The sequence below is a fragment of the Ctenopharyngodon idella genome, chromosome 9 (genome assembly GCF_019924925.1).
Source record: "Ctenopharyngodon idella isolate HZGC_01 chromosome 9, HZGC01, whole genome shotgun sequence".
Lineage (NCBI taxonomy): Eukaryota > Metazoa > Chordata > Actinopteri > Cypriniformes > Xenocyprididae > Ctenopharyngodon > Ctenopharyngodon idella.
The window spans coordinates 27,166,709-27,186,397 of record NC_067228.1 but is presented as its reverse complement, the minus strand read 5'-3'; the positions used below and the strand labels follow the sequence as shown (position 1 = coordinate 27,186,397).

Sequence of the window (19,689 nt, the reverse complement as noted above, 5' to 3'; positions counted from 1 at the left end):
TATGTTGTTTATTTCTGTGTTTGTCAGCAGGAGGCTCAGAGCAAATCAAAGGTGTGTGCGAATGTGTTCTGTGGCGCTGGAAGAGAGTGTGCCGTGAATGAGAAAGGAGAGCCCAGCTGTCTGTGCATTGAGGTGAGGCTTCTTTTCAAAGTAATTCATGAAATTAATTATATACAGGGTTTTGACCAATGGATTTCCTTGACTTGAATTTTTAAACATTTTATAGAGACTGCAGAAGAGCAGTTTCTAGCTGATAAAATATTTATATCTGAGCAAAACTAGAAAAAAAAAGTATTTTGATGATTTTTTTCAGGTTTGGAAAATTCCAGGTTTTTAAAATTCCCTATTTTCTGTTTTTCCATGACTTTGGGAACACTAAATATCCCTTGCTTGTATGTTAGTCAAACACATAAATAAGTGTACTTCTTTAAAGCATTACAAAATATTAAAACATAATGATTTATAATGTGCTTTTTTTTAAAATTTGACATTATTACAAAGTCATGAAAGTGTACTCTCTTTAAGTACACTTAAGTGGCCTTTTATTTAATTGATATTAAATTATCTGCAAGTACAGTTTTTGAAAAACATAAAGATTTGAAGTACACTATAAGTGCACATTCAATACAATACATAAGGGATGAAACCTCTTCATTAAACTTTTTTTACTTCCCTGAAGTTTTTCACTAGGATTATTCTTAGATTTTAAGTCAAAATTGTTCTGAACAACGTCCTAAAAAAAAGTGTCAAACACTTTTATACAATAACAGCAGTGTGTGTGAGATGGGGGTCAGACATAATGTATATACCATGTTGTGTGTCTACTTAGATTATACAGCAAAAATATTGCATATACATCACAGCTTCAACACACAACACAGCTTCAAACCAGAGCTGTGAGAGAAAAATTAGATTACAGCCACAGAGCCACGCCACATTTAGACGGCATCCTTTGTTTATTACATCATTTTTTCTTACTTGCGAGGTAGGCCGTTGTGAAAGTTTAAATTGTTGTGTTTTTAAACAGTATGTTGTGTTCTCCTGCAGCAATGCAAACCTCATAAGCGCTCAGTGTGTGGCAGTAATGGAAAAACGTACCGTAACCACTGCGAACTGCACCGTGACGCCTGTCTGACTGGACTCAAGATCCAAGTGGCCCATGACGGACACTGCAAAGGTGTGTGGAGAACAAAATGTAGAATGAACTGCAGGCACAGAGGCTGATGACTTTCTCTGAGATTTTGCAAGGATTTAACAGTAAATTCTAAGCTAAGATTAGTGATTGATCATAACTTATTATTATTAACACTATATACAGTATATGTCGTAAATATAATATATATAATACAATTTTGGCATAATTTTAGTTAAAAACACATTACTTTGAACATTACAAAACATGTAAATAAAAGTGACAAAAACAACATCTGTGAAAAAAAAAAAACAGCAAAAATGCTGCTGCTAGCTGTGCATGCTGGGAACTTAAGCACCATCATAGCACTATGGAATTCACAATTTAATCTGTAATTATGCATATATATTATATACAGAGTCCTCTAAAGGTCTGGAAACACTCTTGGTTTCAAAGCGAGGTTGTGGACAATATCCACATAAATTGTTATAATTTATCGGTGTAAATGCATTAAAGTAATTATCAATTATAATTGAAGACCATCAATAATTATTTTCTTTTTTTATTTTATTGTAATGTCCACATATATACTATACTGATTAAAAATTTTGGCTCAATAAGATTTTTTAAGAAGTCTCTTATGCTCACCAAAGCTGCGTTTATTTGATTAAAAATACAGTAAAACAGTAATATTTTGAAATATTATTATTACAATTTGAAACAACTGTTTTCTTTTTGAATATATTTTTATATTTTTATGTGATCAAAGCTGAATTTTCAGCATCATTACTCCAGTCTTGAGTGTCACATGATCCTTTAGAAATCATTCTAATATGCTGATTTGCTGCTCAAGAAACATTTCTTCTTATTATTATCAATGTTGAAAACAGTTGTGCAGCTTAATATTTTTGTGGAAACCGTTTTTTTTTTCCAGTTCAAAAGAACAGCATTTATTTGAAATAGAAATCTTTTGTAACATTATAAATATCTTTACTCTCACTTTTGATCAAATTATTGCATCCTTGCTGAATAAACATACAGTATTCATTTCATAAAAATGTGCTTGTAATAAATAAATAACCAGAACTAGTAGCTAGAAATATACAGTTAACATTTCAAACATTCTATGTATCTGGTCAGTTTATTAGGAAAAAAATCGGTAACACTTTAGTTTAGTGTCCAGTTCTCACTATTAGGTAGTTGCTTGTTGTCTCGCGTAGCCAGACAGCAGAAGGTCTGGACTCTATCGCAGCTTTCATTGGCCAAGGACCGCCCAAGAGTATCTATCGCTATTTATCTATTGCTCTGTCATTTCTTTTGAAAATCAGTCACCAAATATGAAAGCTAGAGTCTGAAAGCTTTCAAATGATATATAGTTTGTCAAGATTACTTTAGGTTTAGACTAAGATATTATTGTTATAAATGTATAATGGTAAATGTCCTACAGGTGGGGGAGGAGCAGTCTTAAAAATAGTGGTTAAAAATACTTTTATAAATCATAAATGTAGATATTTATTCTTTGTAATGTGTGAAAAGTATTGATACTAAAAGTTAATTATTTAAACATGATTGTATGTTTTTTTTTCATAGTGTGATTTTTGGGGAATTGTATTGAATCCAATTAGGGTCAATTTGACCCGGACCATACGGGCAGTTGCCAGAAATCGAACAGTGCATGAGGGTTAATTGTGAGGATTGGACCCTAAACTAAAGTGTGACCAAAAAATCTCATTAGGAATTGTTGGGGATGTCAGGACCATGTTTACCCAGGAAAGGCATCATGGGAATTCTGGGATCTGTCTGCAGCTACAGGCATTAGAATGGACAGATTGTGTTTTAATATAGACAAAAGCAGTTTTTCCCCTGTTTTTACAGTTCTTAGTTTTAGGTTTAGATTTTATGGCTTGCTGCTGCTTATAGTAAGAATAGCAGATAAGCTTCATCACACATTTCTGCTGGATAACAGGATAAAAAAGAGAAGGGAAGGTAATGTATTGATATAAGATCCTTTGGGAGCAGTTTATCTGACTGGAACAGGACGTTCGCTCTTGTTCTTACTGCTGTACTCATCAATGGACCAGCTTCTGTAACACTGACCTCTTAGACTTATTACCATCTCAGCAAAGAGTGTTGGATCATTGAACATTGGACATATGGTCAAATGCAGGTCTCAGTCCGATATCTGATATATTCCGATATTCTAACCACTTATATTGTTACATTACGACATGTGGTGAGGTGACGTTGTAACCTCTAATCTATATTTGATGCAAGGAGCTGCTCAGCTGATAACCAAGGGAAGATTCAGTCATAATTGCATGCAGATTGTTCACCTGTGAGACATTAGTCCACTCAAGTTTATCTCTGTCTCCTCCAGAAAAGAAGAAGGAGAAGGCTGCAGCCAGCCCAGGTGAGTTGTATTATGACCGCGGGCTCAGAGCCAAAGATGAGCTCTTTGATGACTCTATTTATCTCCCTGCTGCACAGATTACCATTAATTACCAACATAATATGAGCTCAGAGATACTGAAAGCAGACTTAACCTCACTGACACGGTGGAATTATGTGCGCTCAGCATAACTATTTAGATGTAGAGAATGCATTTAATCTCTTGGGATCCATTTTTTGCCATTTTGTTTATGGCTTTAAAAGTATTTGGACCATGAGTTTATTGTTTGTGCTCTATCGAGGACATTAGTTAAGTAAAGCTACTATACATGTGAAGTAGCAGTGCCTACATTTCATAGGCATTTAGAATAACATGTTCTTTCACATTTTACCTCAGAAAATTTCATTTCCATTTAAATGTTTATTAGCCACACATCGGTTATCAAACTGATAGTACAGAATAATTGATTTATATAATATTTTGGTAATATTTTTACAATAAGGTCTCATTAATGCATTAACTAACTTTAACTAACAATGTACATTTGTTACAGTATTAATCTTTGTTATATCATTAGTTAATACAAATACTGCTGTTAATTATTAGTTCATGTTAGCTAAATATTATTATTAAATAATATTAACAGATACAACTTTTGATTTTAATAATTAGTACATTTAGTACATCAAATTAACATGAACTAAGGGTGTGTTTACACAACAACGATGTACTAAAAATGGAAAAGTTTTTCCTTTGCGTTGTTGAAAAGTTTCACGCACAGACAGCAACACTGTCAAAAAGATCCCCGTTCACATGGATCCATAAAAATGACTAAAAACGCTGTATTATGCATGCCAGGCCAGTAGTTGGCGATGTCACTTTGTAAAGAAACACTACGCACCTGTAGACTTAACACATAACACGCATGCGCATGATGTCACCGTTTTCAAAAACTTGCACTTTGAAACCCATTTTCAAAAGTATGCATTTTCAGGCCCCCAAAACGCAGTTGTCGTGTAAATGAATGGCCAAAACACATAAAAAGTTTTCCGATTTTAGTTGAAAATGGTGTAATTTAAACACCCCCTTAGATTAAGCTTTAGAAGTATATTCTATTTTTAGTTCATGTTAACTAATGTAGTTAATTAGTAGATTATGTCCTGGCAGCAAATCACTAGTACCTTTTCTGTTTTTTTACAGATTTTTTTTTTCTCACAGTATGCGGTTTCTCATTCCATAAAATTGGTTTATTTCAAATATCAGACGTTTATCAAATCAGACATGGTAATCACACATTTTTAAAAACCAAGGAAAGGAAGTTTTCGGCCAAACTATCAAACATTTCTAAGAAGCCCATGATGTCCTCTTTAAGATGCACCAGTGGATTTCATTAATAAAATGTTCTCTGCCGAGGACAAAACTGATTTGCTGGATCCCAGGAGGATAAATCTGCATTCATTAAACCTGAAACACCGATTTGCAAATGAGATATGTGTTGGATAATTTCTCTGTTCTTCTTTGTAACTTTCTGTCTGATGGTCTGTGTGTGTGATCTCTGAAGTTGTGTGTTACGTTGCTGATCGTAACGAGCTGCGCAGACGTGTGATCGACTGGCTGCAGAAAGAGGTTGTTCCAGATGGCTGGTTCACTAAGGGCTCCAACTTCACTGATATCCTCCTCAAGTACTTCAAGGTGTGTGCAGTCATTTAAAATAATAAACCAGCAAGAATGTATATAGTTTTGTACTTGACAAGACACTACAGGCAAAAACATGGTTTTTCATGCACGGGTCATAGATTTTGGGCTACGTTTCATAACGTATTGTTTCATACTATAAGAAAACATCCAAAATACACTTTTAAAGAGTTAGTTCACCCAAAAATGAAAATTCTGTCATTTATTACTCACCCTCATGCCGTTCCACACCCGTAAGACCTTCGTTCATCTTCGGAACACAAATTAAGATATTTTTGCTGAAATCCGATGGCTCAGTGAGGCCTGCATAGCCAGCAATGACATTTCCTCTCTCAAGATCCATTAATGTACTAAAAACATATTTAAATCAGTTCAGCTTCCTGACGCAGTGTTTTGAAATCGCCCATCACTATATAAGTCGTTATTTTGTTTTTTTGGCGCACCAAAAATATTTTGTCCCTTAATAATATTAATATTGAACCACTGTACTCACATGAACTGATTTAAATATGTTTTTAGTACATTAATGGATCTTGAGAGAGGAAATGTCATTGCTGTGAATGCAGGCCTCACTGAGCCATCGGATTTCAACAAAAATATCTTAATTTGTGTTCTGAAGATGATCGAAGGTCTTACGGGTCTGGAACAGCATGAGGGTGAGTAATAAATGACAGAATTTTCATTTTTGGGTGAACTAACTCTTTAAGTGTTTATTTTATTGCACTTTATCTATTTGCATCTGTAGATTTTAGTTGTAATACAAATCTTAAAAGGCTGTTTTCTCAAAATGTGTAAGAAATCTCTAAATCAGAAATCGCTTCTTCAGTAGCACTTACACCAAACTTTACAGTTTTAATATCTATATTCTCAAGGTTTTTACAGAGAGATTTGTTCATGTATCATCTGCCTGATTTTATATAACTTTTTAATCCAAATATCATGGTGATTGTTTTTTTTTTTTCCTGGATGTTGACAATATTTTCTGATTTATGCAGTGATAAAAAGAGATCAAAAATCCCTTCTGTAAAAACATTTGACTTTTTGAACCTAGCTCAGAAATGTATGTAAATGAGTGCATATTTAAGTGCAGAAAACCTGTAATACAAAAAAAAAAGTTTGAAATTCTTAATGTAATCAATCAATTGTATGATTGAATCTATTAGTTTTTTTTACCATATTTTTGTACCCTTTATTCACATAGGCCATAGGATGTCTTGTCTTACCATTTCAAAAATGTCCTTAAAGGATTAGTTCACTTTAAAATGAAAATTACACCAAGCTTTACTCACATTTAAGCCATCCTAGGTGTATATGACTTTCTTCTGTCTGATGAACACAATCTGAGAAATATTTAAAAATATCCTGATGCATCCGAGCTTTATAATGCAGTGAACGAGACCAACGAGTATGAAGCTCAAGAAACTGCATCCATTTAAAGCACAAACGTACTCCACACGGCTCCAGGAGGTTAATAAAGGCCTTCTGAAGTGAAGTGAAGCGTTTGTGTAAAAAAAAAAAAAAAAAAAAAAAATCCATATTGACAGAGTATGTTTTGCTTTGGATGGATGCACTTTCTTCAACTCATACTCGCATTCACTGAGATTATAAAGCTCAGATGCATCAGGATATTTATTAATATAACTCCAATTGTGTTCATCAGAAAGAAGAAAGTCATATACACCTAGGATGGCTTGAGGGTAAGTAAAGTGAACTAATCCTTTAAAATAACTTTTTGTATAGAAATTGTATAGGCCCAACAATATGCAGAATTATTAACATCATAACATAAGCAGAATAGGTGACAGTTTTGGTTTCTAAATGTCTGCAAATTTACAAACACAAATGTTTGACGTCTCTTTCGCATTTATATCAGTTTGAAGTGTATTCATGAAAGGAATGACATTTATTCTGATCTAGTTCCTTCAGCATCAGGGCTTTTTGTATATTACCCTCCAGTAGGGAATGTCTGTGCCCTCCTGCTGCTCTTCAAAGCGCCTTCAGCACGCTCCACATCATTTTTCTGACAGCCTCCTAAGGCGTTTAAAATACACCTAAAATGACTTCTGTTTGCATAGCAGCATTTTGATGGATCTTTTGATGGATCAGCCTGTTTCAATATTAGCTTACCTTTGCACTCACAGAGCTGCAATGCAGAGATGGCTGATGAACAAGCCTCTACAGCTGTCAGCACAATCCATACATCTGACTGACCGCTATCACCAGACCAATAATCCATTTGCTGCTCAGATCAGTTAAAAATCTTTCTCTAAAGATGGGAGTCCACCCAAAAATGAATTTCTGTCCATTTTTACTCACTCATTCCTGTGGAACACAAAAGAAAATATTTTTTTTGTCTCCATACAATGGAAGTCAATGGGGTCAAAAGTTGATTTGGACCCCATTGACCGTCACTAAAAGAGCTGAAACACTCTACAAAATATATTCTATTGTGTTCCACAGAAGAAACAATGTCATTATCAGGTTTGAAATGACATTAGGGTGAATAAATGATGAAAGAAGTTTAAATTTCTTTCTAATGGTAGAGAACAAAGCCTGGAAGTCTGACTCAATCATGAACATGTCCTTTACCTCTTGTTTATTGGTCAATATGACAAAATCACTTGAACCAGGCAGAGTACAGTCTTCTGACAAACTGCTGAGATAAGATTAAACCGAGAGCATGATGTGTAAAAGTTTCAAAGTAGCTTATGTTGGTGTATGTGTCTGTATAAACTGAAGAATTTCCTAAGGCTGTTTAAGTCCGTGTAGTTTTATCACTATGGACCCTTTTCACAGACTGCAATGATGTAAATCTAGCAAAGTATTTTGAATTTTTAAAGAGTTTAATGTACATATAACACTATACTTTGTGTTACCTTGGCATTACATTTTAGATACCTAGAGTTTTTCTTAATCATTGGCTGAGAGAGAAACCAAATTTCACCACTATATGTTTACCCAACTGATGACTACTGATCCTGAGAAGACCTGAAATGTTAAAAGGGTCCATATATAGTAGCGCACAGTCTGCCGCCTTCTCTCATCTAGACACAAATTTGCAGACGATTCAGTAGATAGCCGACATATCAGTCATCAGACTATCTGCTCAGAGCAAACTTCACTGCAGCACCTGAACAGAGACCAGATAACCTCAGCGGTCAGAGTCTGGCCTGCCGCGTCTCAGAATCCCATTTCAGGAAGAGTTCATTTCCTGGTCCTCTCTTCAAATAACATACAGTCGATAACTGGCTGAGACTGATGTGTGGGGAAGCTGGCAAAAAATTCAGTAAACAAGTTTTATCTATAAATAATCGTCCCTTTCCACAAATAGCGTGCTGTTGTTGTTCAATTTTTAAAGCATTAGAAATCATGTCCAATCCCACTCCTGGAAGTCCAACGTCCTACAGAGTTTAGCTCCAACCTGCTGCAATACAACTGCCTGGTTTCCTGGTAATCCTGAAGACCCTGCTTAGCAGGTTCAGGTGTGTTTAATTAGGGATTGGAGGATTGGATACCCCTGCAGAAGAAAAAATTCCATGTTGTGAGGACTATTAAGAATATTATATGACTTGGTATGAAAAATAGCAAGATGTAAACACATATAATGTCTGTTTCCTCCACTTAAAATTGTTATATTGGCCTGACTAATTCTAGTTGTCATGACCTTCTCTACTGTATCCAACAATAAAAACATATTGTCAAACAGTATTGAATCAACATTTAATTAATTGTAGTAAAAGTTAATTGTAATTATATTTTAGTTTGTGAATAAAAATGTAAAAGTTAATTAAATTAAGCATAGTTGAATTGTATATTGTAACTTTTTTGTCTGATCTTAAAACTAGGGGCCCTATTATTTTAACGATCTAAGCGCATGGTTTGAAGTGCATGGTGTAGGTGCACTTAGGGTTTGTCCGAATCCTCTTTTGCTAGTTTAATGACGAAAAAAAATGGTCGGCGCATGGTCCAAAAGGGTTGTACCTAGTCTCTTAATGAGTCATGGGTGTGTTTTGGCCGTAACGTGCAATAAACCAATCAGAGTCTCATCTCCCATTCCCTTTAAAAGCCAGTTGCGCTTGCACCATGGCGGATTCACTATGGCAGAATTTGCAAGTGGAAAGTCTCAACGCTTCTCCAGAGAGGAATCCTTTTATTTTTAATATTTAAAAATGTTTATGTGCTGCTGCATGTCCCTGTGTGTGTAACAAGCAAAGTGTACGCGCGTTGTGCACCTGCCTATAGGCACATATTACTAACGTGCCCTTTAAATAACAGAAAAAAATACTGCTCCATTGACTTTAGACCAGGTTTTTGTTGGTCAATGGCGCAGTCATTTTCAGTTGCCACAAAATAGCAACACGCCAACAATGCTCCTGGACACACCTAGTTTTCAGACCAGCACGCCCATGGGTGAACAGATGAGTGCGACTGCATTTGCTATTTAAACAACGTGGCACTGGATGTGAAAATGATGACTGCTTCAGGCTGAAACTAGCAAAAAACACTTGCGTCACGCCTGGCGTCGCATTGTGCAGGTGTATAATAGGGATTTTCACACTGCGCTGGGTTATCATTGTTCTAAATCCCACTTTTAACTGTGGGTAAAGTTTCACACTTGTAATTTAAAAACAGGGTAGCACTGCTTTTAACCCTGTTACAGAACAGGGTTAGCACTGGTTTTAGAGTGTTAACCCCGCATTATGGTGCCAAACTTGTGCAGTGTGAAACAATGAGGTATTAGAAAGTTATGACTAGATGCTTCGCAACCGATAGCCGATTGCGCGCCTCATATCATTGTGCTTTGGATAGTAGCAGAAACACTGTGTGTTTTATATAAACAGTTGTTTCAGCATTTGAGGTGACAATGTCAAATGGCGACAGTAAATGTGGCAATTGGAGTGAAGAAGAAAACACTTAATTCTTATCTTTATATCCAAAAAGTCCATTCAGTATAAGCTTGATAGTTCAGTCGGCAATACAAGGATGTGCAATGCTAGTCTCATACTGTGTTCATCCAATCAATGACACTGATTTAACTATTTCTAGTGTGAAAAGCCCTACTGAGTTCATTAAATTGATTTTCAGTATGCTCTTATGCTTCTTGTAGAATTATGATAACGGAGACTCTCAGCTGGATTCTGCAGAGCTGCTCAAGTTCATTCAACACAATGAGACCGCCGTTCAGATGAACTCTTACGTTGAAGAGGAGAACAACCGTCTGCTCAGGTTAAAACACACAGTCATACTCACAGAATATATATTAATATGTACAGTACAGTACTAGTCAAAATTTTAATATTTTTATTCAGCAAGGTAGTGTACATTAAATTGTTCAAAACTGACAGTAAAGACATTAATAATGTTACAATATTTCAAATAAATGCTGTTTTTTGGAGCTTTCTATTTATCAAAGAATCCTGAATAAAGTATCATAGTTTCCACAAAAATATTAAGCAACAACTGTTTTTAACATTGATAATAAATGTTTGTTGAGCCCAAATCAGCATATTACAATGATTTCTGAAGAATCATGTGACACTGAACAGTACAAACTGTCTATTGTGACATATGTTGGTATTCAGGGATATAACCAAATTTGCAAGAATGGGGGCACCAAATAGTTTAAATGTTTAAAAGTCTGTAATTGACAATTAGTAATCAACATGGAGGGAGGGAAAGTAGGGAATACACCTCACTTTTCACACATGACACACACTGATTACACACATTTCAATGATCAGCTGAAAATGCAAAACAAAAGTCTTAGTTTGGATTTATTCTATACGCAAAATATGCATAAAAAGTTCTCCTGATCTTTAACTTTCTTTCTTCTGTGGAAGTTGGTCGAAAAACAAAATTTAGACACAACTGTCAGTGGAATGCAAAAGAGCAGCCAGGGTATTGTATCCTTTTGTCTAAATGAGGACAGAATTTATATTTTTAAATGAAAAATCCCTAACCACTAGCCTACACTACAGTTATAATCACCATAATTATCTCTTTCACACAGGACTTCTTCCTGTTTCTCTGACAGTAAAGGTTATGGGAGTTTACTGAGTCCATCTGTCGGTCAGAATGACCTAGAGTGGAAACTATGCAAACACTGATAATAAAACATTTCACTGTCCTACTGGTTAACTGGATAGTGCATTGAAAACACAAATAAGACCTGTATTTTTAATTCCAAAAAATGCCCTCTTGATCACATCTGAATAAAATGTTTTGTCCCAAAAGGAATGTACAAATGATCCCACATATATCTTGCAGGAGCCTTTGTGTGGACGCTCTTATTGAGCTCTCAGATGAGAATGCCGACTGGAAACTGAGCTTTGATGAGTTCCTCAACTGCCTGAAACCAGGTTTCAACCCTCCTGAGAAGAGTAAGTCTCTTTCTCTCTTGCTTCTTTCTGCACCAGCATGGAGATTCAGAGTTCATTTTCACAGTTTTCCCAGAATTGTAGTTGTGTGAGGCAGAGAGGGGTTTTTCTGCTCTTCCACGGAATGTTCCTCAGGCTGATCGGCTCCGTATGCAGAACTAGGTGAAAGTTCAGTGGGAGGGACTGCCTTCTCTAGCATCATATGAAGCAGCTTTTACACATTCAAACTTATTGTTTACTAAAACTAAACTATAAAAAAAAAATGTGTTAATTGAAATAAAGCTGAAAAAACTAAAAACTAAATGTTAGATGGAAAAATTTAATGAAAATTAGATGTCTTGGCAACTAAAATCAATATATTTAAATTGAAGTACAAAAATTAAGGCTAAATAGAAATATACAAAAACTAATAAAAATGACAAAAGCACATAAAATGACTAAAATTTGAAAATTAAAACAAAAACTGAAAATACAAAAAATAAAAGCTAATTCAAAATATGAACAAATACTATAATAGTATATAAATATTCATAAAATACTGCTCAGAACATGACCTCTGGATTCATCACAGGATGAAAAAACAACAATATAAATATCTGAAGAAGGGTATATCACATTTATCAAATTCTGTTGACAATGAACTTACATACTACATAACAGCATTTAATGCTGCATTGTTGTATGTTTCAGAATCAAAAGCAGATGTCCTGGCTTCAGCTTGCCATGATTGTTCAGAACTGCACAATTCAGTCATATTCATTTACCCTAGTTTCCCTTGGATACTTGTATCACCATAGTCACTCCACAGTAATTTCCTGTTTTGTATTTGGGAATCTGGGACGCAGGCATATTTGGTTGGAGGAACTTTTGTGTAATGCATGCCTTTCACACAAAATGGCTGGCTATGTTCGGAGAGATTTCACTGATTTCAAGTTAGTTTATAAAGAATAAAGTGTTAAGCAAGGTAATCAATGTCTAATTTTTTGGAGCATTCTGGTTTAGGAAATTATTGCATATTTTTGGAGCAAATATTTTGTTTCTCTTTGCATGTGGTAACATGGGTATGGTTTGTGTATTATTACAGAATGTGCTCTGGAGGATGAGACCTATGAGGATGGCGCCGAGACACAGGTGGAGTGCAACCGCTGCGTCTGTGCATGTGGAAACTGGGTCTGCACCGCCATGACTTGTGATGGTGAGTTTAAATCACCAAATTCATGATATTATCATATTTTGCTAGATTAGTGGAGAGTGAGGGTAAACTGTGCCACATTGCACTGTGTAGTTAAAGGATTACTTCACTTTTAAATGAAAATTACCCCAAGCTTTACTCACCCTCAAGCCATAGGTGTATATGACTTTCTTCTTTCTGATGAACACAATCAGAAATATATTAATAAATATCCTGACACATCCAAGCTTTATAATGGCAGTGAGTGGGATCAGCGAGTATGAGCTGAAGAAAGTGATCCATTCCACGTCCAGGAAGGCGTAGGATGTAGCGTAAGATTTTTGAACTGCAAGAGTTTTACACTTTCTTCGTAAGTAGAATACGGAAGGCGGTCTGGCGGAAGCTAGATATTTTACTATATTTTTTTTTACACAAACGCATCGCTTCACTTCAGAAGGCCTTTATTACCCCCCGGAGCAGTGTGCACTTTTATGATGGATGTGGATGGAGGCACTTTCTTCAGCTCATACTCGTTGATTCCGCTCTGCTATTATAAAGCTTGGATGCCTCAGGATATTTATTAAAATATCTCCAACTGTGTTCATCAGAAAGAAAAAAGTCATATACACCTAGGATGGCTTGAGTGTGAGTAAAGCTTGGGGTAACTTTCATTTGAAAGTGAACTAATCCTTTAAGGCGAAAAGTGATATACCAAATTATATTTCAGGATGTTATATTTCAGAAAGCATTGACAATGTAGAACCATAGAAATATGACTCGCCTAAAAAGTGGTGAAGTGACACGAGAAGTTCTGAAAACTATATTTGATCACATTACAAGAAGGTTTCTTAGGTTAAGGGACTGACACATCTTGCCCCACTTTTCCCCAAATGAGAAGTACTGAATTTATAATGAATTTTCATTGTATAATGAAATAATAATGAGACTGAATGGCTCCATAGAGAAAAGCCCAGTTATCGACACTAATGGGGATGAGGAGATGACTGAAGATGAGTGGACCCGCCGTGTGGCTGAACTCAACAAGCATCAGGTCAGCTGACTGACTTCATTCTCAACAAATTAATGTCATTCATTTATTACAAATCAATTTTAAACTGCTTCCTATCTATCCTTGACTATCCCATCTAATTAAAAAAAATGCCATAATAGCCATTCTTTTGAACTTTCTATTAATCAATTAATCCTGGTTTCCTGTTATCACGGTTTTCACAAAAAATATTAAGCAGCATAACTGTTTTCAATATTGACAATAATAATAAGAAATTCAGCTTTGCCATCACAGGAATAAACATTTTAAAATATATTCAAATAGAAAACAGCTATTTTAAATTATAATAATATTTCACAATATTACTGTTTTTACTTTATTTTGAAGCAAGTAAATGCAGCCTTGGTGAGCATAAGAGACTTCTTTCAAAAACATATAGAAAATCATCTCAAGATGACGCTATGTAGAACACCCTTGTGAGCCGGTGTCTGAAGCACACAACCACAAACCCCTACCACTCATACTTTCTGGTCCATTATGACTCAGATGTAGCTGATTAGGTAGAGCGCAGCTCATTGTAAAGTAAGGCGGGGCAGACTAGAGGGCTGTTACGGCCATTCATCTCAGAGGGACAACCTAGTCAAAGGAGCACAAAGAGTAAAGCATCCCCTTCTACCAAGCGGGACAGGCCTCAGGAGAGTCCTCTCAATTGCCTGCTTTACCAAGAAGCAAGGCAAAGTTTCTCAGGGAAACCCAACGAGTGGGCATTAGGGTTAAAAACCCTGCTTCTCCTAGCCCTCCATGGCTGATCATCAAGGGACGTGACTGCCCATCCTCTTCTAAGGACCAAAAAACCTTGCTGCCGAACCCTTAGTGAAGCCCAAATTCGGTCTCCTTTTTGCGAGGTCAGTGCTCTGAGCCCCAACTCCTTGGAGGCGGGCGCAGGTGACAACACTTTCCGTCTGGCCCTGTTGCCATCCCCAGCTGGAGAGGAGGATGTAGGATCTCGACCACAGCGAGGTATGTACCGCTCGAATGCTGCGGACTTAACCTTCGCCTCCTTGAACTTTTGGACCACTGTCTCAACAGCGGATGTCCCGAAGGCAACACCGGGGCATCAAGAAAGAAAGCTTTGTCTTTTTTCTTGAGTCCCGAAGCTATAAATACCTCTCCGTTGCTACTAAAGCAGTGATGGAGTGGCCCACAGCGAGAGCAGCAGCCTAGATGTCATCAGGTACAAGATAGCTCACAATCGCATCTTCTACCAGGGGCATCCCCGGATAGCTGTCTTCAGCAAGCCCTTTGACATTAGCGTAACTGTTTGCCACAGGAGTGTGAACACGTTGAGAATGGTTTATCCCACAATCTCGTGAACTCATCATGAAGATCGGGGATAAATGGAAGGCTCAGTGGAGCGAGACACTCATGACCCATGAAGAAACACTCATCTTAACCTTCCCGGAGCGATTTCCGGAGCGGTGTCCACAGACCAATCCAAACTTAGCTTGGCCGTGGCGCGGGCCATTACATCAGCCAGCTCCTCATATGTAGGGGTGAGGGAGGAGGCAGGCTCACTCAACTCTTCTGTATCAACTCCTGTCATGTCTAATTCTTCAGAACTAGATCGGCCCAATAGCATGCTCTCTGCCAGATTGGAAGAAAATGCAGACCGTGCTTCCGGATCTGGCATGAGAGCTGCAGAACTAGCAGACAGACAAACGGCTTTCCTGAAGACAAAGAAAGCTGATGACGTCCTTTCTGGACACCTTATATACCCTGCCGGTGCGCCTGTGACATTACCTGACTGTAGTAGCCAATCAAAATTGGCAGGTAACACACGTGCTTCAGACTCCGGCTCACGAGGGCGTTCCCCATAGCGTGTATCTTTCTTGATGCAGCATAGAGTTCCACTTTGAAATGGAACTTACCGACTCCAAACTTTGAATGGTAGTGTAATTTAATCTAATTAGAAATCAACTATTTTACCCAATATTTCTCTGGGAACAACATGCTAACATCAACTCTGTTGAACTTGACTACAGTAACTAGTAAAACTAGTAAGTGTCTTACCAAGTTCAAAATCTGTCATTAATGTGCTTTCATTTTAGATATGATGCCTTACAAGACAGCTCCTTAAACGGGGGGGTGTAATGCTATTTCATGCATTCTGACTTATTTATACTGTTAAAGAGTTGCATTCTCATGCTAAACATGGCCAAAGTTTCAAAACACATGTTGGTCGTATGACGGAGTATTTCTGCGCCAAATATACTACTTTCGGTTGTGGACATGTTTCGCCGAATTTTTTTAGTATAGCCTTTATCATGTAATAAGGGCAGAATTCCTTGTATAGGCACTTCTCCCTGATAAGCGTGCACACACACACCACCCAGAGAAAGAGCAAGAGCACACCCATCAATGCGCTTCGTTCGGGATACGGAAGCCGAGAGATTTTTCAACAATGGCTATTTCTCAATTCAGGAGCTGCACACTTCGAAGGCTGCATACATCGTCGAGGCAGTCTCATTTAAGAAAAATAACCATTAGATTGCAAAGTAAGAAAGAAATTAAAGTATTTTACACCTCACAATGAATATCAGTCAATTTTATTACGGTTACTTTTCTTAAATATGACATCCTTGATGACGTATGCAGCCTTCAAATGTGACCTCCGGAGGACGCAGCTCCTGTCACCAGAGGAGTGTGATTTTAGTTGTGAGGGAAAGATGAACTTTTTTCAATTTCCCACAAAACCCAGCGTTAAGGGAACAGTGGATGAAGTTTGTTTTTCCGGGGCAGCAACGGAGTTGTTTGTTTGTTCCCGGAACTGCGGGTGGGGAATAAAACTGCATCAAATATCTGTGTTTTGTTGGCAATCGGCACACAAGTGCATAAAATGTAAACATTTAAATAGGAAGCACTCAGCAAATGTGTTTTCACTTAGTGTTTATCACTTCACATAATACACTACAGGCACACAGACACTGAATCCCTCAGTAAAAGCAGGAGCTTGCTGATTTAAGGAGCATTTTATAGTCTTACACTACTTCATACACTAACTCTTAAAACAAGAAAAGTGAGGCTGAATGTGACATACAGTAGTAAATGGAGTTTTGTTGTGTGGACATCATTGACTTAATAATCTAAGATCTAGCTACTTCAAGTCAAGGCAGGTTGAGCTCGAGGGAGGAGTTAGTTCGTCATCTAATACACTTTTTAAAGGGCTGTTAGCTGCAGGTGGTGACCTTCCTCATAAGCTGTTACATGTAATTTTAGTAACTGCTTTTTGATTTTCAGGGTTTAATACAAGCTGTCACTGTTAGTTTGTTAGCCTGAGGCAGAACCTACAAATGGACTGACTTGTAACTTTTTCCCTCCATCAGGAGACTGTGGAGAAGATGAAGACCAGCACAAAGGAGGTCTAAAACAGGACAGAGAGAGAGACAAGAGGAGGGAGAAGATGTGGACGAATTCCTCTCCTACTGATCACAATCAGGATTCCTGAAATGACGTACTGTTATTGGAAAAATCACAGCATTTTCAATGAATAGGTTATTACTTTTATTGCTATACGTACTGCATCTATTCTCTGGTTAATGTGTTTTACATTACGGTTGCATTTTTCTACATATTTCATTAGCTTCTCATTATTTTGTATGTTCATTTGTATGTCTTCAAGTGCTGTAAATTGTTTGATTGTGTCACTCCAAACGTTGCCGAAGAGGCCTCAGCACTTTGTTATGGGGGCCCTTGTTTTATTCACTATTGTTTGATTTTATGTAATATTCTTTATACCATTTATTTGTTTGTCTGTCTACAGTTATATGTGGAAATATGTTTTTTTTTTTTTTTTATTGAGACAATGGCAAAAGAAGAAGAACGAAGAATAAGAAAGGGTTCGAGAGTGATGTTGAGAGAGTAAAACAACACGGGTTCATCCATCAAACTGTGACTTCAGAGCTTCAAAAATAGAGATATCCCTCAGTCAGATGGTAGATAGTCATGCTAAACACACTAGTGAGAGCTTGCTTGACAGATAAAAATGTGACTTGAATGAAGCTCTCTCTCTCTTTCACTCTCATCATGAAGGCAGTCATAGTCTTGAGACCTTTCGTAAAGGTGCTAATGTTAGTATTCCTCTTTTTGCTGCTTTGCTCTCATGCTTTAGACGGTAGATACGCTCATAAAAAACACTAGAAGCAGATTGTGGCTCAGTAAAGTAGTGCAGACAATATCTTTGAATTTAAATATCATTATGGGGCAATAAACCCACCATGTTATTACTTGACAAACATGCCTTTTCTGCCATGAGCGATTGCATCGAAAGTCCTTCGATTAGAGTAGATCACCTCCATAGATTAGAAGAACACTGCTGCACAAATGCATTGAGCTTGTATTTATGTTAGTTGCTAGAGGCAGTTCATGCTGAAACTCTCACACTGTGCTCAGTCTCACTCTGATGCTGGGTTTGAATCGATAAAAATGAACTAGCAAGCTAGGTTTATAAGAAATAAAGGAGTTTAATTAAGCAGTTGAGCTCACCAAGGTGGGACTGAGTACAGAAGGAGTGACCTGAAACCAAAGCCTGATGTTTAGGATGTTTTAAATTGTTGTACGAAAACCTCCAGGTATACCACTACTCTGGACCCAGCAACTACTTTATACCTGTTACGTAAAATAACTGTCAGAATAAGGATTAGAGTCGCTATTGCCTCTGTAGTGCAGTTGCATTCCTACCGAATTGGGAGAATTTGTGTGAGTGTGTGCAAAATGCATGTGTGTGTGTGTGTGTGTGTGTGTGTGTGAGCTTGTTTAATTTCCATTAAATTCCACTAACAGTAAGGATCCTTTGTGGTAATTAGTGCCTTATATATACAAACAGTGTGCCATGGGTTAAGTGGCTTCTTCTGTAGGTATAAACCACCTAATATAGGACATAGTGCACATGAATTTTCCAGTATTATGGTAGACACCTAGTAATTGCCTTTTATATGTCTGTATGATTGTTTTATTCAATGGGGCAGAATTAAAACAATTTATTGTAAAAAAAAAAAACAAAAAAAAAACTCTTGTTCTGTTTTATTAATGTTTCCTTTTCTGATTATAATTTGATATGTACTGTGTGCTAATAATAATATAAAAATAAAAAGTATGACCGTTTAATATCTTAAGTCTCCATAATATTCTTATGGTTTATTGTGTGGATTTTTGATGGCAGAATTTTCATTTTTGGGTGAATTAACCCTTTAAGTGTACACTGTAAACCCGAGTAAGTTGGCAAAACTCAAAAAAAATTGAGGCAGTCAGTTGCCTTAAAATTTTTAAGTTAAGAAATTCAGTTTAAGCAGAACTGGCAGATTTTTATTTTGTACTCATACATTTTAATTGTGCTTTAAATGATTGAGTACCCTATATAATACATTTAACTTAAATTTTTTATGGAACCTCAATGTGAACATTTTTATTAGTGTAAACTTAGCTAGCTGTAACAAGCTAATTCAGAAAATGCTAACTTGCTAATTTGCTAACATGTTAACGTTATTTTGGTATAGCACACCACTTGTCACCGATACAAAAACCCACATTAACAGAAACTCTTCTAAATTAGCATAACAAAACATTAATCACTACTAAATCTCCAACTTAACATTAATCTTGCACAAAAAAAAAAAAAAAAAAAAAAACATTATATAACACTTAATTTTAGCATTTACACTCCTTTTTGAGTGCCATGGGCAAAGCATGCTGGGAAATAGAAATCCCAGCCCAGTTTCAGTTAAACTTAAGCTTGTCTAAATTAAAAGAAATTAGTTCATTAAACGCAAAACAATGAAACAGTTCAGTTTACTTAAAATATATCAGTTCTGTGAACTTGAAAGAAAAAGAAAGTGTTAAATACTCATAAAAGTTCATTTG

General features: G+C 36.6%; 1 protein-coding gene across 2 annotated transcripts in view; it reads left to right on the top strand.

The window, feature by feature from the left end:
- The window catches only part of fstl1b (follistatin-like 1b), a 52,986-nt gene extending 34,048 nt beyond the window's left edge, over positions 1-18,938 (top strand). The window contains exons 3-11 of one of the 2 annotated variants that reach the window (XM_051905138.1): positions 28-132; positions 1,048-1,177; positions 3,510-3,542; positions 5,083-5,213; positions 10,324-10,442; positions 11,484-11,596; positions 12,678-12,788; positions 13,727-13,815; positions 17,157-18,938. In XM_051905138.1, the coding sequence (XP_051761098.1) occupies positions 28-132; positions 1,048-1,177; positions 3,510-3,542; positions 5,083-5,213; positions 10,324-10,442; positions 11,484-11,596; positions 12,678-12,788; positions 13,727-13,815; positions 17,157-17,198 (873 nt within the window). In that variant the 3' untranslated portion in view covers positions 17,199-18,938. The remainder of the gene's footprint in view (positions 1-27; positions 133-1,047; positions 1,178-3,509; positions 3,543-5,082; positions 5,214-10,323; positions 10,443-11,483; positions 11,597-12,677; positions 12,789-13,726; positions 13,816-17,156) is intronic. The other variant, XM_051905139.1, reaches the window with a different exon arrangement.
- The last annotated feature ends 751 nt before the right edge of the window (positions 18,939-19,689 follow it).